A 21,656-nucleotide genomic window follows, 5' to 3' on the forward strand; every position below is an offset into this window, starting at 1 on the left:
AGCAAAATCCAGGGGTGATTATACTTTCACACTGCGGGCATAGATAACCTCCATTCCAGACAAATTAAATCAATCACAGATTAAATATTAATTGTATCATAAAAGATAAGATAAGATAAGATAAGATAAGATAAACCTTTATTAATCCCCGGAAGGAAATTCAGGTGTCAAAGCAGCAACATCAGCAAACAGAGTGAAACACAGGAGAGGTATAAAGGTATTCAAAAATTATAAAAACAATAATAGAGATAGAAAAGATACAGAGTGAATGGGTGAACATAGTGTGTGCAGTCCGTCAATAAACAAATGTAGTATGTGCAATAAATAAATGTAATCTGTACATATGTGCAGTCTATAAAGTGGTATGTAGGAGGTATAGTGTAAAGTAAGTGTAAAGTGTGTCAGTGGTTAGAGTCCAAGATGGTTGCAGATTGTGCATGTTTAAAGTTCTTAAAGTCCTCATATACATAATTTAGTGCTGCTCATATGATTTCCCCTATGATTGTGGGTTTATTTCACTAATAAAAATGTGTTTAAGTCTTACAGCTCTCAGCCATCTACATCCACCCTGCGTCCCTAAATTTACATTTTTATAAAAAGGATATTTTAATAACAGTCCAGTGTTTCCTCTTGTCTCTCCCTGTGTGTGTGTGTGTTAATATATGGAGGTCATTATACACATTTATGCAGCAAAAGGAGCCTCTCGTGCCAAAGGGGCTGACGCTCAGGCGGATCGAACCTTTCGATTGATACTGAAACAATTTGCATACTGATTCTCTTTCAGTGCGCACGGATCCATAACAACACCGACCGGCCAGCTATTCAAATGCGCCTGCATCGAGAAAAGCACGGAGAAGAAGAAGCACCGGAGCAAGGAAAAGAGAGGCTTTCTTTTTCATTGCGGGATGGATAATTTGAGATTGGAATCGTGGAGAGAGAGAGAGAAGAGAAGCGCATGCTGCTGCGGCTGGAAAGGATGTTTACCTCGGGCAGGATTTGGAGACAGCTGTGGAGGAGAAGCTGGAAGCTGGAGGATGAAGGAGATGGGTGGGGATGGGAGAAAACACACACTGGAGGAGGAGGATGAGAGCGCATCCTCTGCCTTTTTATACAACGCGTATGTTGGGAGTTAAAGAGTTTATGTACATTGATGTTCAACATCTGTGCGCAGCTGTATATGGTGCATGGGAGGCTGCACAGATGCGTGACATGATGCGGTAAAGTCAGGGACTACAGTGTCTGTGCATGTGTGTGTGTGTGTGCGTGTGTGTGTGTGTTTGTGTGCTGCAGAAGAAGAAGAGGAGTTTTTAAATGCAGACATTTTTTGCACCCTGTTGAGAGGAGACGTGGACAAAAGAAGTGCCGTCTAAAGTCTGACGCACAGTTTCTCTCTGCACGCTGATGAACCTGCACACACTCACTCACTCACAGCTGCTGCGACACATTTCATCCTGTAATATCTGCATGCTGCAGTAGTTCATGGCCAAACAGGCTGTCTGGAGGAGAGATTTCTTAATTAAAGATGCAGGCTTCATTAAAAGGCTGTTATAATAATGCAGTGTAAGCCTTTTATAATATTGCCCAGAGGCAATGTTATAAAATAATTACTGACTGATTGTGTGTGTATAATGCAGCTCTCTGAATAGAGTCAAGTTGTGGTATTTCTTAAATGCAGGCTTATAGTTTATTTACCTTTATACCTTTAAGACATGAGCAAAAAACAACACAACTATTGCTGATAATACTGAATGATGATGAATTATAGCTGTGTATGTGCGTCCAAATATGCACTTACAGTATAGCCTCAGATTTAGCTGTTTTATAAAATAAAAAAATAATAGCATTGTAAATGCATTTATCTGAAACAGTAAAGTTTCTCTTGAGAGATCTATAATTTAGACGCAAAGACAACGATTCACTGCAAAAACATGCTGTCAAGTCTCTTATTAGAAACCAGCCCCACCCTCGCGTTGTTATCGGATGACAAATCTTATTTGACACAAAAATACCACTAATAATAATAATAATAATAAAAAAACTAATAATTATCAAGCCAAAATTCAAGAGGTTTGTCCTGTCTAAATTTGTAAATATTCATACAGAGTAATATGGTGATTTGCAGTTTGTATTAAAAGAAATACATGATATATCTAGTGTGGAAATTGTGCTTTCGGATATTACCACAGTAGTGATTTTAGCCAGCCCAGTTGTCCATGTAAATTCACAAGTTAGACATTGAAGTTAGACATCTAAAAGTATGATCCTTTATTTAGCTAAAACTATAAAAATAAAAAAAAAAGCATATATAGCAACTAGATTTCTAGAAATCTCACCAGCATTTTGGTTTTTCAATTTCTCCAAACTGATTATTGCTGCTCATATAAAGAAACAGTCAGTCAGTCTGTTTAAGTGAGAAGTCATTTGGATTTGAAGTGCACATTTGGAGCATGTTGGTGCTGATGGTTTGGCTGGTTTGGCTGATGGTTTGGCTGATGGTTTGGCTGATGGTTTGGCTGATGGTTTGGCTGGTTTGTCTATATCGTTAACATGGTTTTGTTGTCATAATTGGAATCTCACCAAAGTTACAGCGAGTAATTGGGCGGCATATGGACACCTTAATGTAAAGTGATGCCTTGTTAATCTCACATGAGTGCACGAATCAGAGCAAGTGACGCGGAATAACACGAAGGAAGAGGCAGTTGATTTTACCTCTGAGCAAGGCAGCAGGTCCGGCATCTGCTGCTGTTGCTCAACCATGATGGCATTTATATTAATTATAGGGAAACTCATTAAAAAAAAAAAATTCCGTAATCAAGGAGGAGAAAATTGAAGTGTTTTTTATTAATATAGCTGTGAGGTTTATTTGTTCCTGTTTGGTTCCATGTTTTTTACTCAGAAAACTTAAACCATGTTCGTCTTAAATGCTCTAATACGGGATTTCAACCGGTATAGCAGCTTAAAGAGAAGATGATCTCTCTTTAGCTCTTAATGTAATCTTGGCTTGTCGCCTGATAACTGCTTGTCAGAGAGGTGGTGATTATTTTTTTATTTTTTTTTCACATTCATGTTGCTTATTTTTTTTTTACTGTTTCAGTCTCAGAATAAAGAAAAACACATTAAAACAACTGCATCTGCAAAGCTTCAATACTAATTTATTTTTTACAAGTAATGTATTTCCTTTAAGATATAACTCAGTTGCTGATTTAAATAAATGTATCGGCTTGCTTAAATATATTTATAACACATGGGCCTACATAGACGCAGAGAAAGTATGTATAAAAAAGCGTATATATTTTTAGGTTTGTTTATTGTTACAAATCAAAGGCCTTAGCCTGAGTTCCTCCAGGAATTATAATTTTATTCAGTATTGATTGTGCACGGTGTGATGTGTTTCCAAGGCCTATATACTTCAAATATGCTGTAAAGGCCATGCAGCCACAAACACTGCAATGCACAGTTTTAGAAAAGAGCGCAGAGGCATACCACCTCAAATGTTTTATTTCTTCCACTAACATTCTTGATAATTTGGGAGGATTTGAGGGTAAAAATCATGAACTAGATTTTTGCAAAGCAACAATATTTATGGAGACTTAAAAGGTGAAACCAATAAATTATTTTTTAAGGGTTGAAAATGATAAAAACAAGAGCAAATGTGATGTATTTTTTCAAAAGGCTAATTCAGTTTCCTCATGCATGCACCCTTATATATCATCTGGTTTCATTCATCTAGCATAAATAAAACCATATTATATTATAGGCAAAAACGTATAGCCTCATTTATAAAAGTTCAGCTTCACCAGATGCCATTTAGCAGTGGCTTATTCCTATAAGCAAGCTGTAATTGTCATTTTGAACATCTATAACGCTTGCAACGCTGTGTCACTTTGCAGAGCTGCAGAAATATTGATCCACGGTCCTCCTCCTCTCTGCAAGGCATTATATTGTTTCTGCTCGGATATGCTGCTGTGGGATTAATAATTAGTGAGAGACCTGTAAGTATAATGGGAACGATGCATTCAGGTGCCTTCAGGTGCCTTCAGGTGCCCCTTTGGCACAGACTTTTCTTTTGCGTAAAAACGAAAGAACTTATTTTTTTTTCTCCAAACTATACATATATATATATCCACATCCTCGCATGTGAGTGATTCTATAATTAGGGGTACATGTCATGTCCATGGGCTGTATTTATCAATTTTTACTAAATATTCACTTCAAGCAATGGTCAATTTTATATCAGGGGCACATTTATCTTTCATTTAATACAAAAAAAGTCAACAGGTCCCATCATTTATTATTTATTTTGAAGAAAATGCATATTCTATACTGGAATTTGCTGTTTTTGTGCTGTCCGATTTGCTAAATATCAGGTTTTTATTTCTCTTCAGATTAACATTAAAATACATGTATTTGTATATAATTTTCATAATTATTTGTTCAACATAATAACACGTGTATGGATCTGTGGGGGCATTATACTTGTTGGCCTCTGCTTTTATCCTTTTGTACTAATTGCATTGAATCTTGAAATGTATCCTCTTTTCAGAGGTGCTCAGAAAACCGTGTCCCTTATATTCTCTGCAAAGCAAATGTCAAATGCCAGGCCTTATATCTCGGCACAATGTCCATATATATATATAGAGAGAGAGAGAGAGCCAACACACATAAACACACACAGCTCAGGTCGTGCAGACATGGCAGGAGCTTATCGATCCGTATGAGAATGTGTAGATGAGGTTTGCTGCCATGTAAGGCCAAACCTTGGCCTTTACATAGAATAGAATAGACTTTATTGCCATTGTCATTGAAAACAACGAAAATAAAACAGTTTAGAAGCTCTTAGCAGTAAAAGCAAACATTAAAAGCAAAACATAAAAACATTCAAATCAAGATGTAGACAAATAAATGGATCGTAAAGTGCAGGTGACCATGATTATGGTTCAGCAGCTATATAGTGTCCTCAGCCTTCATATTCCTCTTGTCTTTCTACATCTTGTCGCTGCGTCTCTTATAATAAGAATTAAGTGGCCTTCAATTGGAAAAATAAAAGTTATATCATCAGAAAATAAAAGTTATTTAATTTTATAGAATATAAGGTAAAACTGTATGTAATATGTAGATTAAGATTAAAAACAAATTTAAAGTGTACCCATAATATGGAGCATGATTTAAAGGTCCCATATTGTAAAAAGTGAGATTTTCATGTCTTTTATATTATAAAGCAGGTTTAAGTGCTTTATGAAAACTGTTAAACTATCAAAACGCTCAATATACGGAGAAATACACACAGCCCGTATTCAGAAATTGTGTGTTTGAAACAAGCGTTTCAAAAGGATTTCTGTCCATTTGTGATGTCACAAATATACAATATATATGTAGGTCATTACACGGTTTTAAACGTAAACATTCTAAATGTGTCCCAATTTATTTCCCTGGTTGCAGTGTATGTAAATAACATCAGCTGACAGGAAGTAAACATGGACCCAAACTGTTGCCTAGCAACGCAATTCCGTTGAAATGCACTAAAACGGAGCGTTTCAGACAGAGGGGAAATACAGGTATATTCAGGCAGACAGTTTGAGGAATATAAAAAAAAAAATTGAACATTACAGCATGTAAACATGTTCTAATACATTCACAAAATACAAGTATGAACCTGAAAATGAGCATAATATGGGACCTTTAAAATGAGCGTAATATTCCCAGTGTGTTTGTTTCCCTCTTGTCTTGTCAGCCCTATTTGCCTCCTCTATTATGTCCACAGGACTATACACGGTTGGACAGCCACACTTCGAGGAATTAGTGTCCCTTTTGTCTCGACACACGTCACACACACGCCGTTGACATTGACTTCACATCAGAGACAGTTTAACTTCTTCTCTACTTTTTTTTTTCCTTCTTCTCTTTTATTTAACTCGTTCAACCGAGCGTCGTGGCTCTATTGTGGTGGTGGACCCTGACAGATGCAAGGGGCCCCCCACCCATAGCAGGTCCAGGGACAGGGAAAAGTCTGAAAGGTTAATCTGTCCCCCCGCAGATGTTGGCTTTGGGAGTCTTGAAGCGTCACCTTTGACATGTCCCCTCATTCAGCGGGGGGTCCAGCAGGACACTGACCGCTGCAAGCTGTCACCTCGGCCGGCTGAGGACGCACTGAACGACCGACCGCTCTATCAGGATAAACGGCCTCTGACATGGAAGCAAAGGGGCTGTAGGTTTTCATCCGGGCTGCAGGTTTTGGGGGGAGTTTGACACATAATGCAACAACAACAACAACACTGGGACACCACTCATGTTATGTGTCAGCATGTCATTTTCCTCCACGACCTTGGATTTTATAGAGAAAGCTGCACTGTTAAGAATTTCCCAGTAAAATAACAGTAAAGAACTGATGGCAGCAGGGTTGCCCTTATGTTACTGTAAAATTAACATTATTATACAGTCGCTGAAATTTACAGCTTTGTACTGTTTATGAAAAATACAGTTTTTTTATTAATTTCACAGTATTTTACAGTTCATTTACTGTTTAAAGATACATTATATAGCTGTTTTTCACCTTTCTTTTACATTATCTTACTGATTTGTTTTAATGCACTATTTATTTTTTACATACATTTTAATAAACATAATCTTTTGCCTAGATGAATAGACTTAGCAGGTTACAGACATAGGAATAGTCACACTAAATACAATTAAAGGCACTTGTTAGGAAAAAGGCTATAATAGACTTGTTGACACTTTTCCCAAAATGTCTGTCTATAGCTGGCTACAAGCACAGAATGCAAACCAGAACAACATGTGAGTGAAGAACAATAAAGCTAATTCACTGATTGTACAATCATGTACAATGTACAAGCCTCACATGTGCAGATCAGGTCCCAGAATTTAAAAAAAATACTGCATGAAACTGTTACTGATGATACTTTAGACAGTTGATCAGCAGTAAAGTCCTGTTTTTTAAGAATGCATTATAGTTCAGTTAAAAAACTGCCTATTAGCGTAATTTAACAGGTTTTCTTTTGTATTAACAGTAAAGCACTGTTTTTAGCATTAACAGGTTAATACTGTTGAAATCCTGCTGTAAATTAACAGCAATTGTTTACAGTGTGGGTGTGAATTTGTATTATTTGGAAGTTTCCTGTAAAAAAAAAATGATTTATCTTATTTAAATGAATAACATGTTTGCACTATCTGTTTATATCATGTTTATTTTTGTATAAAGCTTATTTTGTATATTGTATATTGGTAGAAATTCAATTTTTTTTATTCTTATTTTATTCTAACGTTTTTATCTATTCTTTTGATATCATACTGTTTAACTTGCACCAACAAAACCAAAGCAAATTCTTAGTGTATACCTCTTACACCTGGCAATAAACACCATTCTGATTCTGATTCTGATTCTGATTCTAATTCTGATTCTGATTTGTAACGTCCATGTGTATAGGCAAGTTTTTTCTCAAACTTAAGGGTCTCCAAATAGGACACAAGCGTGTGCGCAACATCCATACACACACACACATATATACTGCTGGGCTTGGTTCGTTAAGCCTAATGGTTGAACAATAGACACATCTGCTCATCTTTTTCTATCAAAAGAGAAGGTACTGCAGTCTTCTTCGTTTGGTTAAACCGCCACATATTTGGCATTTGTGTGGGGGGGTGGGGAGGTGCAGCCTGATAATGAAAAAAATGGATCTTTATGTGGTGCACATTAATATAACTTTATAGCTGCTAATTAAATCATTATGCTTTTGTTGTAATTTTCTGAAGCTTCTTTTTTCTGTTTTTGTTTTTTTTAGAAGAATTGATTGTTTTTCATTTGGAGTTTTTTTGGTTGGTTTTTGAATCCCAGACCTCACTAGTTAAAAATCAACTCCAAATGAACCCGGAAGTTTATTTCATTTGCACTTAATAATTTAAGGAGGACTGAAGATAAAGCCTCATTATATAGCCCTATAATGAATGACAACATTTTCTAAATAAGAAATGGGCAATCTGGACATTATAGGTGCTATACATTTCCATGATGTCGATTCTGTGAAGGTTTTATTAAGAGATCCGTCTATTTTGCATTTTTTTTAAACATTTCACTATAAAGAGTGGTGTTATCATGGTGGAGAATATAGCTTTTAGCAGGTGGTTTGATACCTCCCTTCCTTAATAAGGTAGCTGACGTCAGAGCAATGGGGCGGTGTGTGTGTGTGTGTGTGTGTGTGTGTGTGTGTGTGTTTGAGAGAGAGAAAGAGAGAGAGAGAGAGAGAGAGTATTGGAGGAGATGTGTGCTCCCAGTGCGCATGTGTGTGGACGGTGATCTGTCTCTGTGCTGCGGTGGAAAAGGAGCTGGAGACACACAACTAGAGAGATGGCGCGGCACCCGACCGGAGCGCGAGGACAGCTGGTTGGCGGTGGGGGGGCTTGAATTATTATAAAGAGAATAAAAAAAAAAAAACAACAACAAAAATAACACAAGAAAAAAAAAGACAGGGGATTCTGGAAAAAAAAAAAAAGGAGTTTCTACACTGCAAAGATATCGAATATAAGGAGGCAATATCTGCAAGAAGAAGAAGAAAAAAGCAACAAAAGAAGTTTTAACTGGACAGTGAGGATCTTCTTGGACATCAGCTAAGATCACATACATGGTTTGTCCACATGCAGGATCATGAACGCACAACTGTCGATGGAGAATATTGGCGACCTGCACGGAGGATTAGTGAGCCATGAGTCCGTGGTGTCCGTGGCCGGTCACGGAGAGCTGCTGAGCGGCCACGGTCGTTCGAGCGCCCGGGGGCTCAGCAGCAGCCACCGCTCCATGGGCATGGCCACCCTGCTGGACACCGGAGGAGGAGACTACCACCCTGGACACCACGGACACAGTCTGCATCCAGCAGCCATCAGCATGTGTGAAGCCCCCCCTGGCATGAGCTCCAGCAGCACTTACACCACCCTTACCCCTCTGCAGCCTTTACCTCCCATCTCCACTGTATCCGACAAGTTCCATCACCACCACCATCCTCACCACCATCATCCTCACCATCACCAGAGGATCCCTGGGAATGTCACTGGCAGCTTCACGTTGATGCGTGAGGACCGGAGTCTGGCTCCTATGAACAGTCTGTATCCATCATATCATCATCATAAAGATCCCTGCATGGGCCAGAGTCTGTCCCCGCTGTCTGGTTCAGGTCTGGCCAGCATCCACACCACCCAGGCCGGCAGCATCCCTCCTCCTTACGCGCATCCCGGTGCAGCCATGCCCGGTGAGAAGATGCTCACACCCAGCGGGTTTGAGGCGCATCATCCGGCCATGCTGGGCAGACACACGACGGAGCAGCAGCACATGAGCTCCTCTGCAGGCATGGTGCAAATCAACGGCCTCCATCATCATCATCACCACCACCTGCACGCACACCAGGGGCACGTCCAGGGGCTGCATGGGGGGAACAGCCGGGAGCAGGCTTCTGGACCCGGGCAGCAAGGTGGAGGTGCAGGAGGTGGAGGTGTTAATGGTGGTGGTCAGATGGAGGAGGTGAATACCAAAGAGGTGGCGCAGAGGATCACCACGGAGCTGAAGCGCTACAGCATCCCTCAGGCCATCTTTGCCCAGCGGGTGCTGTGCAGGTCCCAGGGGACCCTGTCCGACCTGCTAAGGAACCCCAAACCCTGGTCCAAGCTCAAGTCCGGCAGAGAAACCTTCAGGCGCATGTGGAAGTGGCTGCAGGAGCCTGAGTTCCAACGCATGAGCGCGCTCAGGCTCGCAGGTGAGCGAAGCCTCGGTAAAGACAACCTCCTCTTTTTGTTTTTCATCTTCTGAATGTTTTTGCTGAGAGAAAAGCAGAGGAGCATTAGACCTGAATGCTACCTTTGACCTCTTGAGCAATAGGTCAAGTGGGCTGGGGACTAAAAACTTGTAGTTTTTATTATAACAGAGAGAGAAAAACTAAACATTTTACAGGAATCTAAGATCTAAGGTAGCATTCAGAACGAATCCCCTCAAGGCTGATAGTTCTTCGGTAAAATAACATGAGATGCTGGAAGTCAAGTTCTCTAGTAAAATAACATGATGTCTCCACTTGTCTCCATTAATGCTACCTTTGACCTCTTGAGCAATGGGTCAAGTAGGCTGGGGACTAAAAACTTGTAGTTTTTTATTATAACAGAGAGAGAAAACCTATTTTACAGTAATCTAAGAGAATCACATTAAGGTAGCATTCAGGACAAATCCCCTCTGGGCTGATAGTTCTCCAGTAAAATAACATGATGTTTCCACTTGTCTCCATTAATGCTACCTTTGACCTCTTGAGCAATGGGTCAAGTGGGCTGGAGGACTAAACTAACTTGTAGTTTTTATTATAACAGAGAGAGAAAAACTATTTTACAGGAATCTAAGAGAATTACATGTTGTCACACAAAGACAACAATTTCTGGCATTAAAAAAAACATTTTCCTTTTCATCCAAAACTACAGTTCACATTGATTCTATAATTGTTTCCGAACATCACAGAGACAGTTCACCCTACTGTATGTGGTTGTGATGTTGTCCTCAGATGTAAGAAAGCAGAGGAGCATTAAACCCTGAATGCTATACCTTTGACCTCTTGAGCAATGGGTCAAGTGGGCTGGGGATTAAAAACTTCTAGTTTTTATTATAACAGAGAGAGAAAAACTAAACATTTTACAGGAATCTAAGAGTAATCACATTAAGGTAGCATTCAGGACAAATCCCCTCTGGGCTGATAGTTCTCCGGTAAAATAACATGATGTCTCCACTTGTCTCCATTAATGTTATGAAAGATGCTGGAAGTCAAATAGTTTTAGATGCATGAAGGAACTGGGTCATGCCTTAGGCGCAGGTGAGCGAAGCCTCGGTAAAGACATCCCTTTTTTTTCATCTTCTGAATGTGTTGCTGAGAGAAAGCAGAGGAGCATTAAACCTGAATACTACCTTTGACCTCTTGAACAAGGGGTCAAGTGGGCTGGGGAATAAAAACTTGTAGTTTTTTATTATAACAGAGAGAGAAAAACTATTCTACAGGAATCTTAAGAGTAATGTAAAATCACAGGTAGCATTCAGCCCTCTGGGCTGATAGTTCTCTAGTAAAATAACATGATGTCTCCACTTGATGATATGAAAGACGCTGGAAGTCAAATAGTTTTAGATACAAGAAGGAACTAGGTCATGCCTTATGGGGTTTGGTGACCCTGGATTCTTTAGATGAGGCCTCCAAATTAAAGAGGAGGTCTGTTGGATGGTCAGATCCAACATTATAACAGTGTTAAAGCTGCTAAAGTGCCTCACCAAAGCTGATGCTCTAGCACCACCAAAAACCCTGAGTGTCCTGATATCAATACGCATCCCTTTTCTGTCTCTACACTGATTTTGGGGTTTGTGTGAAACAAGTGCTCATGTCATTTTACCTCAAAATATCGACCGCTGGACTGTGTGTGCGTAAACTGATCCTTGGCCCAGAAATCGTTAGGAATGTGTTTATTTTGGTGGAGATGCAACTGATCAGCCTTTTTTGGTGTTGCCCTTGGAGTAAACAGAGACAGAGACAGAGACAGAGAGAGAAAAGTGTGCCTGCACATGCTGTTGATAAACTAAATTTAAACTGAAAAGTCGTGCATTATTCAGTCAGTGAAGTCACTTTGTTATAATTATATGATAATAGAATAAAGTAGAAGCATGTGTTTATTGTTTTGGTCGTAAACTAGCCCTGACCTGACTGAGGTTTCTTTAATTAACCGATAGGCCTCTGGATTCATTTGTCCCTGAGGTACGCACGAGTCAATTAGGGCGCGCATCGAGGCCCAAATCGCACGTGCATGCGCGTTCACAAACATCCAATGGATTTTTTTTTTTTTTAACGTTGTATAGGCCTAATCAATGAGCTACACACGGGCTTTTTGGCTTTTTGAAAAGTGAGGCCACATGGAAAGTGCGTGATTTTTGGGTACGTTTGTGTGTGTGTGTTTACGTGCAATGCTCGCGCGCGTGCACGTGAGTGTAATCGCAATTGATTACTTTTCAGTTTTCCCATCTGCTGCTGCTGCTCTCTGTGTGTGTGTGTGTGTGTGTGTGTGTGTGTGTAGGTTGGAGATGATAAATTGCATCACAAATGTTTAAAAACAAATCTTATTTTCATTGATCATCATTGATTATTAGTGTGATCAGCTTATAATTGAAACAATAATCAGATCAGTAGCTTATTGATTAGTATTGATGATGATTTTTTTTTTTTTCTTTTTTAAAGGAAGAGGAATTCCTACTGGCTGTATACTGGGAAAATACATGTCTGCTTCATTAATGTTTCCTATTCATCTTTCCTTAAAGCATGTCTCGTTTTATCTCAACTTTTTATGAGAAAAAAATAAATACGAAATAAAAAATGACAAAGCTTCTCATGAGCAAAAATCCTTAATTATAAAATTATATCTTTTTTTGTTGGAAAATGCCACCAAAAACATGCTGTGAAAGGAGAATTTCTTTTACAGTTAAAAAACTAAATTAATTTGGAGAGAATAAGGCTGTGCGCCGTTTTATTGATCCGGTCGTTCCTGAGGTGCAGCTAGATCTGTGATCTGAAGTAGATGTGATATACTTATTGATTTTAGGCTTCTGAAATTAATCTCGGGCCTTTTCTCCCTTTTCCCACGTATTCAATTACCCATCTGAATGTGCTTGAATAGAATAAAATAGAGAACAGAATCGAATAGGATGGGAAATGTTTTGGAAATAGGTTTTGGCACAGAGGAGAATGAATGAAATCAGAAATGAGAGATCCATTTAAAACTCAGTAAATCAGCTGTAATTCCAGAGACAATGTTCAATGCTGCTTTATAAATTGTATGTACCTGCTTACACTAAATTTAGAAGAGGCCTTCCACATTCTCACTAGTTAGAGGGTTGAATATTTGCAGCATTTGCAGCACAGAGGTCTGTTTGTTGTTCTCGGTCTGTGGGCCCAGTGTGTGCAGCAGTCTGTTTGAGTGTGTGGAGTTATCTGTGTGTTTGTAATGATTAGCCTGGAGCAGGAGCAGCAGCAGTGTGTGTGTGTGTGTGTGTGTGTGTGTGTGTGTGTGTGTGTGTGTGTGTGTGTTTGTGTGTGTGTGTGTGTGTGTGTGTTTGTATGAGTGTGTGTGATTAGTGGTGATAACGAGGCCTCTGTTATGTCCCTCCTGGTCCTGGGAAAGCTGCCTCTCAGGCCGGGCCTCCTGTGCCTGTTCTGGGGCCAGGTCCAGGGGCCGGGCTGACTGAGACTGTGTGGTGGCTCCTGCTGTCTGAGTGGCCTTCACTGCTGCTGATTTATAGCAGCCCTAACACGAGGAGCTTCGGCTCTCTGTTAATATTTACCAGCACTGGAGACACCGGGCTGTTCAAACCCACAATTACACTCCAGTTTATGGTCATGAGGGCAGGTCGCTGCACTGTACTTTACCACACACACACACACCTGAGAGAGTGTTTTAAAAAGAGGTTAGAGAATCAGCTTCAACTAGACTGATTTAATAAATGTGCTTATTTGTAATATAATCTCTTTTTCTCATGAAGCATACTGCTACTTTAGGGTGTGAATTTAAAAGGCAATGACAGATAGTAAGCTATCAAAACTAAAACAAATATTAGTAACTCGAAGTGATAAAACACTTTAAATGCACTACAAATGTTTTTCGTTAAAATTATTATTTTGGCAATTTTTCTCCATATTTTGTTCAAAATTCTGTATTTCATAGTTTTTTTTTTAATTGGTTTCCGTTGTGCATTGCTGTGTTTTGATTTTTTTTTTATAATAATAAAATGTTTAATTCACTTTGTGCATTAGCATTTTGCAAAATTAACCTGGTTGCAAGAATTGCTTTGTGTTTAAAATGTGCCGTTCATGCAGTGAGTGAGTCCATGTTGGGCCTTTTTGCTCCAGCAGCCCACTCCTGCCCCCTCCTGGTCTCTATACTCACCGATCAGCCTCAGGTTGGATGGCTGTATTAGGGCTTAAAGAAAAAAGAAAAAAAAGAAAGAAAGAAATGAAATAGCAACGAGATCAGTTGAAGGGAGGTTGGATTTGCTGTCAAACGGATTCCCAAGTTCTTCTTTTCCAGTATTAGATGATCTGTGGTTCATTTCTCCACATGCTGTTCGAGGCTATACTGCAGCGCGCTGTTTGTTTTCAGCACCGCGGACAGCTCTCATTGTTCCCAGACAGGCTGACAGCCTCTCTGGCTCTCTGGCTGTCTGGCTGTCTGCTCACCTTCACAACCAGCTCCTGCTCTGAACCCTGAACCAACATGGGGTTCCCCGACAAAATGCGGAAGAGTTTAGTTCTGCAATTATTACCCATGACCACTGCTTCCAACCTGCAGACTGCTGCATGATTCTGTACAAAGTCACATCTGACACATGCAGTCTTAAAGAGGACAGGAAAAAGTCTCATCAACATTTTGTCATCACTTTTGAGTCAATGATAAATATGACTTTGGTAACACTTATATTCAGTTTCCTTTTCACCACTAGGCTATACAACAACAAAGCAGGCTACATACTGTGAACCCGAAATGTGCATCAATCCAGTGTTTATAGGTAGGATTCTTGTTTTTATCTAACTCAAACTGCAGCAGCTGGTTTTACTAATTAAACCAGAGAGAATGATCATTCATGTCATTTAAATCAGCTGTTGCAACCTTTGTTTTGATTGTAGAGATGCTTTAAATGATTGTTTCCCATTTGGTTCTTGATGTTATCATTTACAGATGCAAAATTAGCATCAGTCAAACATCACTTTTACTGCTGATATGTTGGATTGTGCACAGGGCTGGCTGTAGTCCTTTTGGGGGAAAATCCACCCCCCACATCAGACATTACAATGGTTTTAAGACAAAATGTCATAAATAACTGTATTTATTATAATATAAATACACAATTTGTCACTGATATTGTAGCTTAAAAAGTGTTTTGTCAGTTTCACTACAATTTACACTTTTATTAACAAATAAGTGGGGCCAGGCAGATGAAAAAGTGTGAGAAAGGGAGTTACAGGGGTGAAAATTGTATTTATTTATTTATTTATATATTTGTTCATTTGTTACCTCAATGCAGGAAATGAGGAAAGGCGTTGACTGGCCTTTTATTATTTTCTATTTTAGTATTTATTGATTTATTTATTTTTCTTTTAGAGGGCGACCAGCATCCCCCCTGAAAGTGACGCCCAATAGGTGACCACCTATATGGCCAATGCCTTAAGCCTGCCCTGATTGTGGAATTACCATTTTTGTGGTCTTTGCTTGTAGAATAACGTTACTTAATACACTTGTCATGTTAGCAATGTAATTTAAATGTTGAGGTCTCAAATGTAAAAATTAATTTTGATATAAGCATCTATGAAAACCTTAACCTGTTATATTAGAGTTAGTTTCGGTCTGAATGGATTGGAAAACATCTGATATTGGCTTTAAATAATCATATCAGTGTGTCCCTGTTAGAATGAAAACAGACCTCTACGTTAAGATGGTATGGGGGAGACCCACTGAAATAGTTCATGGGTCAGTCCATGGATTTATTCAGGACTTTTTCAAAGTAGAGATGTGATGGAGAGAAGATTGTCATGCAGTATCAGCCCTCTCTCACAAACCCACTCTCTCTCTCTGTCTGTCTCATCCTCCACAGCATGTAAGCGTAAGGAACAGGACCACGGCCGGAGCGAGCGGGGGAGCGTGTCCAAGAAGCCCCGGCTGGTGTTCACAGATGTGCAGCGGCGGACGCTCCACGCCATCTTCAAGGAGAACAAGCGTCCATCCAAAGAGCTGCAGATCACCATCGCCCAGCAGCTGGGCCTGGAGCTGGCCACAGTCAGCAACTTCTTTATGAACGCACGCCGCCGGAGCCTGGATAAGTGGGTGGACGACGGCTCCGGCCACCCGGGCAACTCTGGCCCCAACGCCTGCACCAAAGCCTGAAGACGGAGTGATCCGACCAAACTCATGGACTGACTCAACCTCGGTGGAAAAGCTTTAAAACTTAAGAGAAACAAAGAGAAACTTAAAAAAAGACCTTGAAGCAACGTTTTGCCCTTAAACCTGTACTATATTGATATTTATAGTATCCAAAGATGAAAAAACAAACCAAAGACTTCTTGTTTGACCTGCTTTGAAATGTTTTTTTCAGCAACACATTTACGTGTAACATACTGCAAAAAGACTATAGTTTTACCCCCCCTTCACACACACTCACTGGTCTCTAGCTTTACTACACCTCCCCCAACGCCTCCCCACCCAGTATCAATCTATCATTCACCATCCTTATCTTTAATCTGATTGGTTGGTTTTAATGATGGGTCCCTAAATGGAGGTTTAATCAGCCTGTTGGCAGTCTGATCTGCAGCTGTCCACACCCTTGAAAAACAGCCAGAATGTGGAGCTCCGGTGGGATTGGCCAATCAACGTTAAAGACAAAAAAATCCTACAGGAGCGACTGGATTGTTGTGCAACCTTGTTTGGATCAACGGTGGACTGTCTGTCTATCTGTCCAGCTGTCTGTCTTTCTATCAAGCATTCCAGACAGACGGGGAGATGCCCATGCGTAGACTGCTAACCCAAAATCCCCAAAAAACCCCAACCTCAACCCACAAGGTAGTGCTTTCTTCCAACATGCTGAAGCGTTGAATAATTTAAACAAGAGAAACCAAAGCCTTCAACACCCTGAAGCCACTTCAGAACCTGCTATGAAGTAATTTGACCAAAGAGTATATTTTGTAGCTGATAATCTTAAAAGTATTTTACCTCATTTCCTCCCTTTAACCCTCCTGAGACTGGCTGTTAGTTAGGCACCACAAAGAATGTCCCTGCTTATGGTCCATACAACATTTTGAGTCATACCTTCCCTGCAAATGGAAATATTATGTGACACAACCCTGAAAATCATCTATTGACATTTGCCTTATAGATGCCTTCTTGAATCAAACTAAATATTCCAGTTATATCTTCGTTAACACTCTAGAGAATGATCCTGCAAATGCAACCAAAGACTAATCCATTCAGCGGTGTGTTTTCGCTGCAAAAGATGAAAACAAAAGCTGCTGGCTCTCGTGCTTTATGTGTGACACGGTGAGGGAGACAGATGTTGTTTTTTTAGGACAAACTGTGTCACCACTCTAATAATAGGCATTCAGCCCCCAGTGCTTCATACGTATTTGATTTTATCTCCTCATCAAAGATGTTGGGCGGAGGGGATGATATCAATGATCAAATCACTTTCAGGCACAATGTCACCTCGTCACCTGAATACGAAAGCACCCCCCCCCACACACACACACCACCCACCCCTCCCAATCTGCCTCCACTCCCCTGGCAAAGCTATGCATTTCAGCACTAGGAGGAAAGCACTACACAGGGCTGGCCCAGGGCGGCGTATCATTAAATATATTGAGCTGGCCCCCTTGCCGTCATCCTCCTCGTGGCCAGGGTTAGCAGCTCTACATTCATCACAAACAAGCGCCGAAGGAGAGGCGAGGAGGAGGAAGAAGGCTTCTTCTTCACCTCCGAAAGGAAAAACCAAAAAAAAAGGAAAACGTGTCAAGACCTGCTGATGTTTTATAGTGTGAACCAAAGATGCTACCTCACTCAAGTTCCATACGTGATTTCTATCACTTTGATGATACCAAAGATAACCAAAGATTTTTTCTCATTGCACGGCCTCTACGAGTGGTGTTTTAAAGATGTTGTATGTCTCCTCCCCTCCCCCCCACCCCTCGTCTCCTCTCTCTCACTTCCTTTCTTCTCCCCTTTCTCCCCCTCCCTCCCACCTGCATTCAACCCATGCACCCCTGCTATGCGTGCTCTTGCTTCATCTGTGCTCTGATTACAGCTCCATAGATAGTCATGCTGATGTAGCTATAGGCAGATATGCTGATCCAGCCGTAGATACACACAAGCGGCAGTGCAGGTGCCTGCGGGGGTACGGCAAACTCGGTAGCAATGTGATCGGTCTTTCTTTGTGCTCAGTACCAAAGTATTCATTTTCCTATCACAAAAATGTAAAAGCTGACATTGTGTTTATATATAATACATTTAGTCTGATTCATTTCAAAATGTAAATTTGACCCCGCTGGAGTGTCTTTTTTGTCGCAGCTTAATTTCTACCCGGCCCTGCCTCTTAGTGTGTATCTATAGGTTGATAATATTGATCCACCAGACGTCTTTACATGACAATAGACAGACAAGCTGACATAGCCATGGGCAGAATTGTTGACTCAGCTATAGGCAGACATGTTCCTGAAAGTAGAAGCAGACGTGTTGCAATCTTTCTAAAAACTCCCAGGACGAGTGCCTTGCTTGAACCAAAGTGTTAAACCGCTGTTGACCTCTCACCTTTGACTATGTGAATACCTCAGCCTGTAGAAGGGCCACTACTGAAGAAACAAGGAAAAGGTTTTTTTTTTTTTGTTGTTTTAAATCACACCGTGGTGCTTTCGCCAGCGCAACCATGCAATGAAAACATACCAAAGGAATTTCCACTTCTACAGATTAAACCAAAGGTCTTTGTTTCTCCTCTCCTCTGCCCTCCTTCTTCTACCCCTCCATCCCTCCTTCCTCCCCGACCTTCCTCGTCTCTCTGCTGTGTGTGGGAAGGTTCAGCACTCTGGCCGTGCATGTCTTTACCAATGTCTCTGAATACCTCATAGTAATAATTCCTTTGAGTTCTGCATTGAGACGTCTATCTGTGAGTAAGGCAGAACTCCACTCGTGTGGTAACTGTTATTGTTACTTCAAAAAAGCTGTATGATTATCTATTTTGAAGCTGTTTTTTTTGGCAGAAGTGCTCTGTTTTCAAGTCACGGAGGACAAGTTTCAGGGTTGATGTATGAAACTTAAGGGATGGAGGGAGAAGCATATTTTTTATCAGACATTGGGTTATGCCAATATTATGATGGTAGACTATTGCTTTTTACAGGGTAAAACCAACTGCTGTGATATTGTGTTCATATTTTCCCTTTTTCTCTACTTCTGTGTTGTGATTTTAATTTAATTGCATTTTTGTAATGGTTAACCACTGCTTTAATTTATGCATTTGTAGAAACTCTAGATTTGTATATAGTAGGTTTTTTGGAAAAAAACAAACAAAAAAGACAGTTTTATGTTACAGCCTTATTTCCCACGCTTAGATATAAAAAAAGGAGTAGTTTGTATTCTTCTTCTTCAGCTAAATCCTAGCCGGCATTTCAATGTGTGTTTTAAACACTGCCAGAAACCCAGACAGTTGATTTTGCCAACGCAGACAAAGTTATACAGGAGCTACTTTGTTGAACAGCTGGCAAAAAGCAGTGTGTACGTGTGTGTGTTTTTTCTATTCTTTTGACTTTTTCAAAACAAAACGGTTATTTTATGGGTATTACTGCACATCCAAAGATTTTTAAAACAAACCAAAAAATTGGAAAAAAAATATGTATAATGTTGAAAAGCACTGGCATTTGTGAGGTAGACTTGTTGAGTTTTGATTTGCCATTCGCACGGGTATAGAATGTAGAAGGCGTAGGGCCGTGTAGACAAGCTTACTCTACCATGTGGGAGATCTCCTGTTCAATGTACAATCTGAAGCATCTGAAACGAGGGCTGCAAGTCCCGCTCACTTTGCTGTCTCATGCACGGAGTGAGGTGGAGCGTAGGCTGGGCAGCCGGTCTGCCAGGGGCTGTGTCGCGGAGCTGGGTCTGTTTTTATTGCCGTGGCACTGCCGCCTCGCTCCATCTAGTATCTGTTCTTTTGGTACGTACTCGTGTAATGACCATGAGCAAAGTCTAATAAAACCTTAACCAAGGAATCAGTGTGTGAGTGTGTATGGGGACGATCACCTGCTCATTTCTTTTTCCCGTCTGTGGATGAGTGTGTGTGTGCAACTCAATTGTCAAGAACTGCTGAGGTGTGCCAGTTTTATGTGTGTGTGCTCATTTGCATGTGTTTTTCTTTACTGTGTGTTAAAATCTGTATGGTGTGTTTGCATGTGTGTGGCTGATTGCTGCATATATCCAACAGTAAGTTTGACTCCCTCTGGTTGTGCACCCAATTTGACTGTTGTCAGGCCATTAAATAGGCGTTATCGGTCGCCATAAGCACCATAGATGTGGGTCATAGGGGCCTACTGCCCCTGCTACGTTGTCACTAGAGGTCAGTGTTGTGTTCTTTTATACCTTCTTTTGGTGATCTACCATGCGAATGGATGATAAAACCTACTATTGGGTGTAGTAGGTCCCTAATGACTCAAATCTATGGTTCTTATGACGCCTATAGAGGCGAAGTCCCTCCCCTTCCGGTGGACCACCATGGGACCTTATTTCGGAAAAAATATGTATGGTAGTCAACGGCGAGAGACAAATAATTTATTGATCCCGTTTGAATTGCTCCATGAATCCCACATATGATGTTTGTACATTTAAACATAACTTTGCAAGTCAAGAAAGTCTCAGTTTGTCACAGTATCATTTAGTTTTGTGTGAAACCGCTCAGTGAACTACATCGCACAAATGAAACGTTATCTGACCTGATGTGTTTTATCGAGCGACTCCTGGTCTTTTTATTTACCAGGAAAAGAAAGAAGGAGGGACACCTGTTACTGGTGTGAGTACATCCAAGTACGAAACACACAGGCATCGTAGCTTCAGAGAGAGAGACCTCACTTATGTGACTTTTGGATGTGTAGTCTTTCTTATTATTTAACTTCAACAGTTTTACAACAAACTGAGACTTTCTTGACTTGCAAAATCATGTTTTAAATTAAAAAAACATCATATGTGTGATTCATGGCACGATTCAAACGGTATCAAAAAATATTTCTCTCTCTCCGTTGACTACCGTTCATATTTTTTCAGAAATAAGGTCTAATGGTGGTCCACCGGAAGGGGCGGGACTTTGCCTCTCTATTTAATGGCCTGATACCAAATCTAATCAGCTGGGTTGTCAGAGGCCTTACTGTTAGTGCTGCTTCCTCTCTGTCATGCAGACAGCACAGTATCACAGCATGCTATGCAGTCATTATGTCACTTGGAGAATGTGGATGCTTTTCAGCACAGGTGCTTACATAACAGTTACAAAGGCCTGTGTTGAAGAGGGAATGGATGATGCAGCGTGGATCTATTTTTTCCCCCCGTTTTATTTATTTTGTCCATAAGGAGTTCCCATATGATGGGTAGCTTGGCTACAAGTCTCATAACAATACTGCGGCGCCTAAGACAATCATCTGGATCTCTTACGCTGGGGAACTAGTTTCTCACCCGCAGAGGGGTGTCCTCCAGCTATTCATACACAAAGATGCTTGAAGGGTTTTGATAAACAAGCATATTTGTTGTCATAGACATTTAGGAGTAGATTTCAGTAGTAGTTCATCTTGCACTCGCATTTCAAAATAAAATCTCATTGCTCTCGTCAGCCTTGTGCTCTTGTCAACCTTGATCTCTTTCTTTTGACCTCCTTCTCAACTCACAATGCTTCTTCAGTTTTCGGTATGTGTGTGTGTGTGTGTGTGCGTGTGTGAGTGCCTGGGTGTGTGTGAGCGTGTGTGTGTGTGCCAGAGAGGCAACACTGTCAGTGTTACTCTCAGATGTATAACTCCATGTCTCATGACTTGATTTGTCATTGCTGTTTCCCAGGCTTTGCTACTGCTTTCTCAGTGCCGTGCAATATC

At 40.5% G+C, this 21,656-nt stretch overlaps 1 protein-coding gene across 4 annotated transcripts; it reads left to right on the top strand.

Annotated features, from left to right (window-relative positions):
* Nucleotides 1-7,493: 7,493 nt before the first annotated feature.
* Nucleotides 7,494-19,799, top strand: onecut1 (one cut homeobox 1). Of its 4 annotated transcripts, none has more exons than XM_037757824.1 (3): nucleotides 7,494-9,770; nucleotides 14,504-14,569; nucleotides 15,653-19,799. In XM_037757824.1, the coding sequence occupies exons 1-3, from the start codon at nucleotides 8,657-8,659 to the stop codon at nucleotides 15,940-15,942; spliced, it is 1,470 nt and encodes a 489-aa protein (XP_037613752.1). In that variant the 5' UTR covers nucleotides 7,494-8,656; the 3' UTR covers nucleotides 15,943-19,799. The 4 variants fall into 4 exon arrangements, with proteins under 4 accessions (XP_037613752.1, XP_037613757.1, XP_037613776.1 ...); XM_037757829.1 differs by having other exon boundaries at nucleotides 7,494-9,755; XM_037757848.1 differs by lacking the exon at nucleotides 14,504-14,569 and having other exon boundaries at nucleotides 7,496-9,755.
* Nucleotides 19,800-21,656: the final 1,857 nt, after the last annotated feature.

The sequence above is a fragment of the Sebastes umbrosus genome, chromosome 2, assembly GCF_015220745.1.
Source record: "Sebastes umbrosus isolate fSebUmb1 chromosome 2, fSebUmb1.pri, whole genome shotgun sequence".
NCBI lineage: Eukaryota > Metazoa > Chordata > Actinopteri > Perciformes > Sebastidae > Sebastes > Sebastes umbrosus.

Coding starts and splice junctions, on each gene's coding strand:
- onecut1 (XM_037757824.1), top strand. CDS start 8,657: ATGAACGCACAACTGTCGATGGAGAATATTGGCGACCTGCACGGAGGA. Junction 9,771..14,503: donor CGCAGGTGAGCGAAGCCTCG/GTAAAGACAACC, acceptor TTTCACCACTAG/GCTATACAACAACAAAGCAG. Junction 14,570..15,652: donor CATCAATCCAGTGTTTATAG/GTAGGATTCTTG, acceptor CATCCTCCACAG/CATGTAAGCGTAAGGAACAG.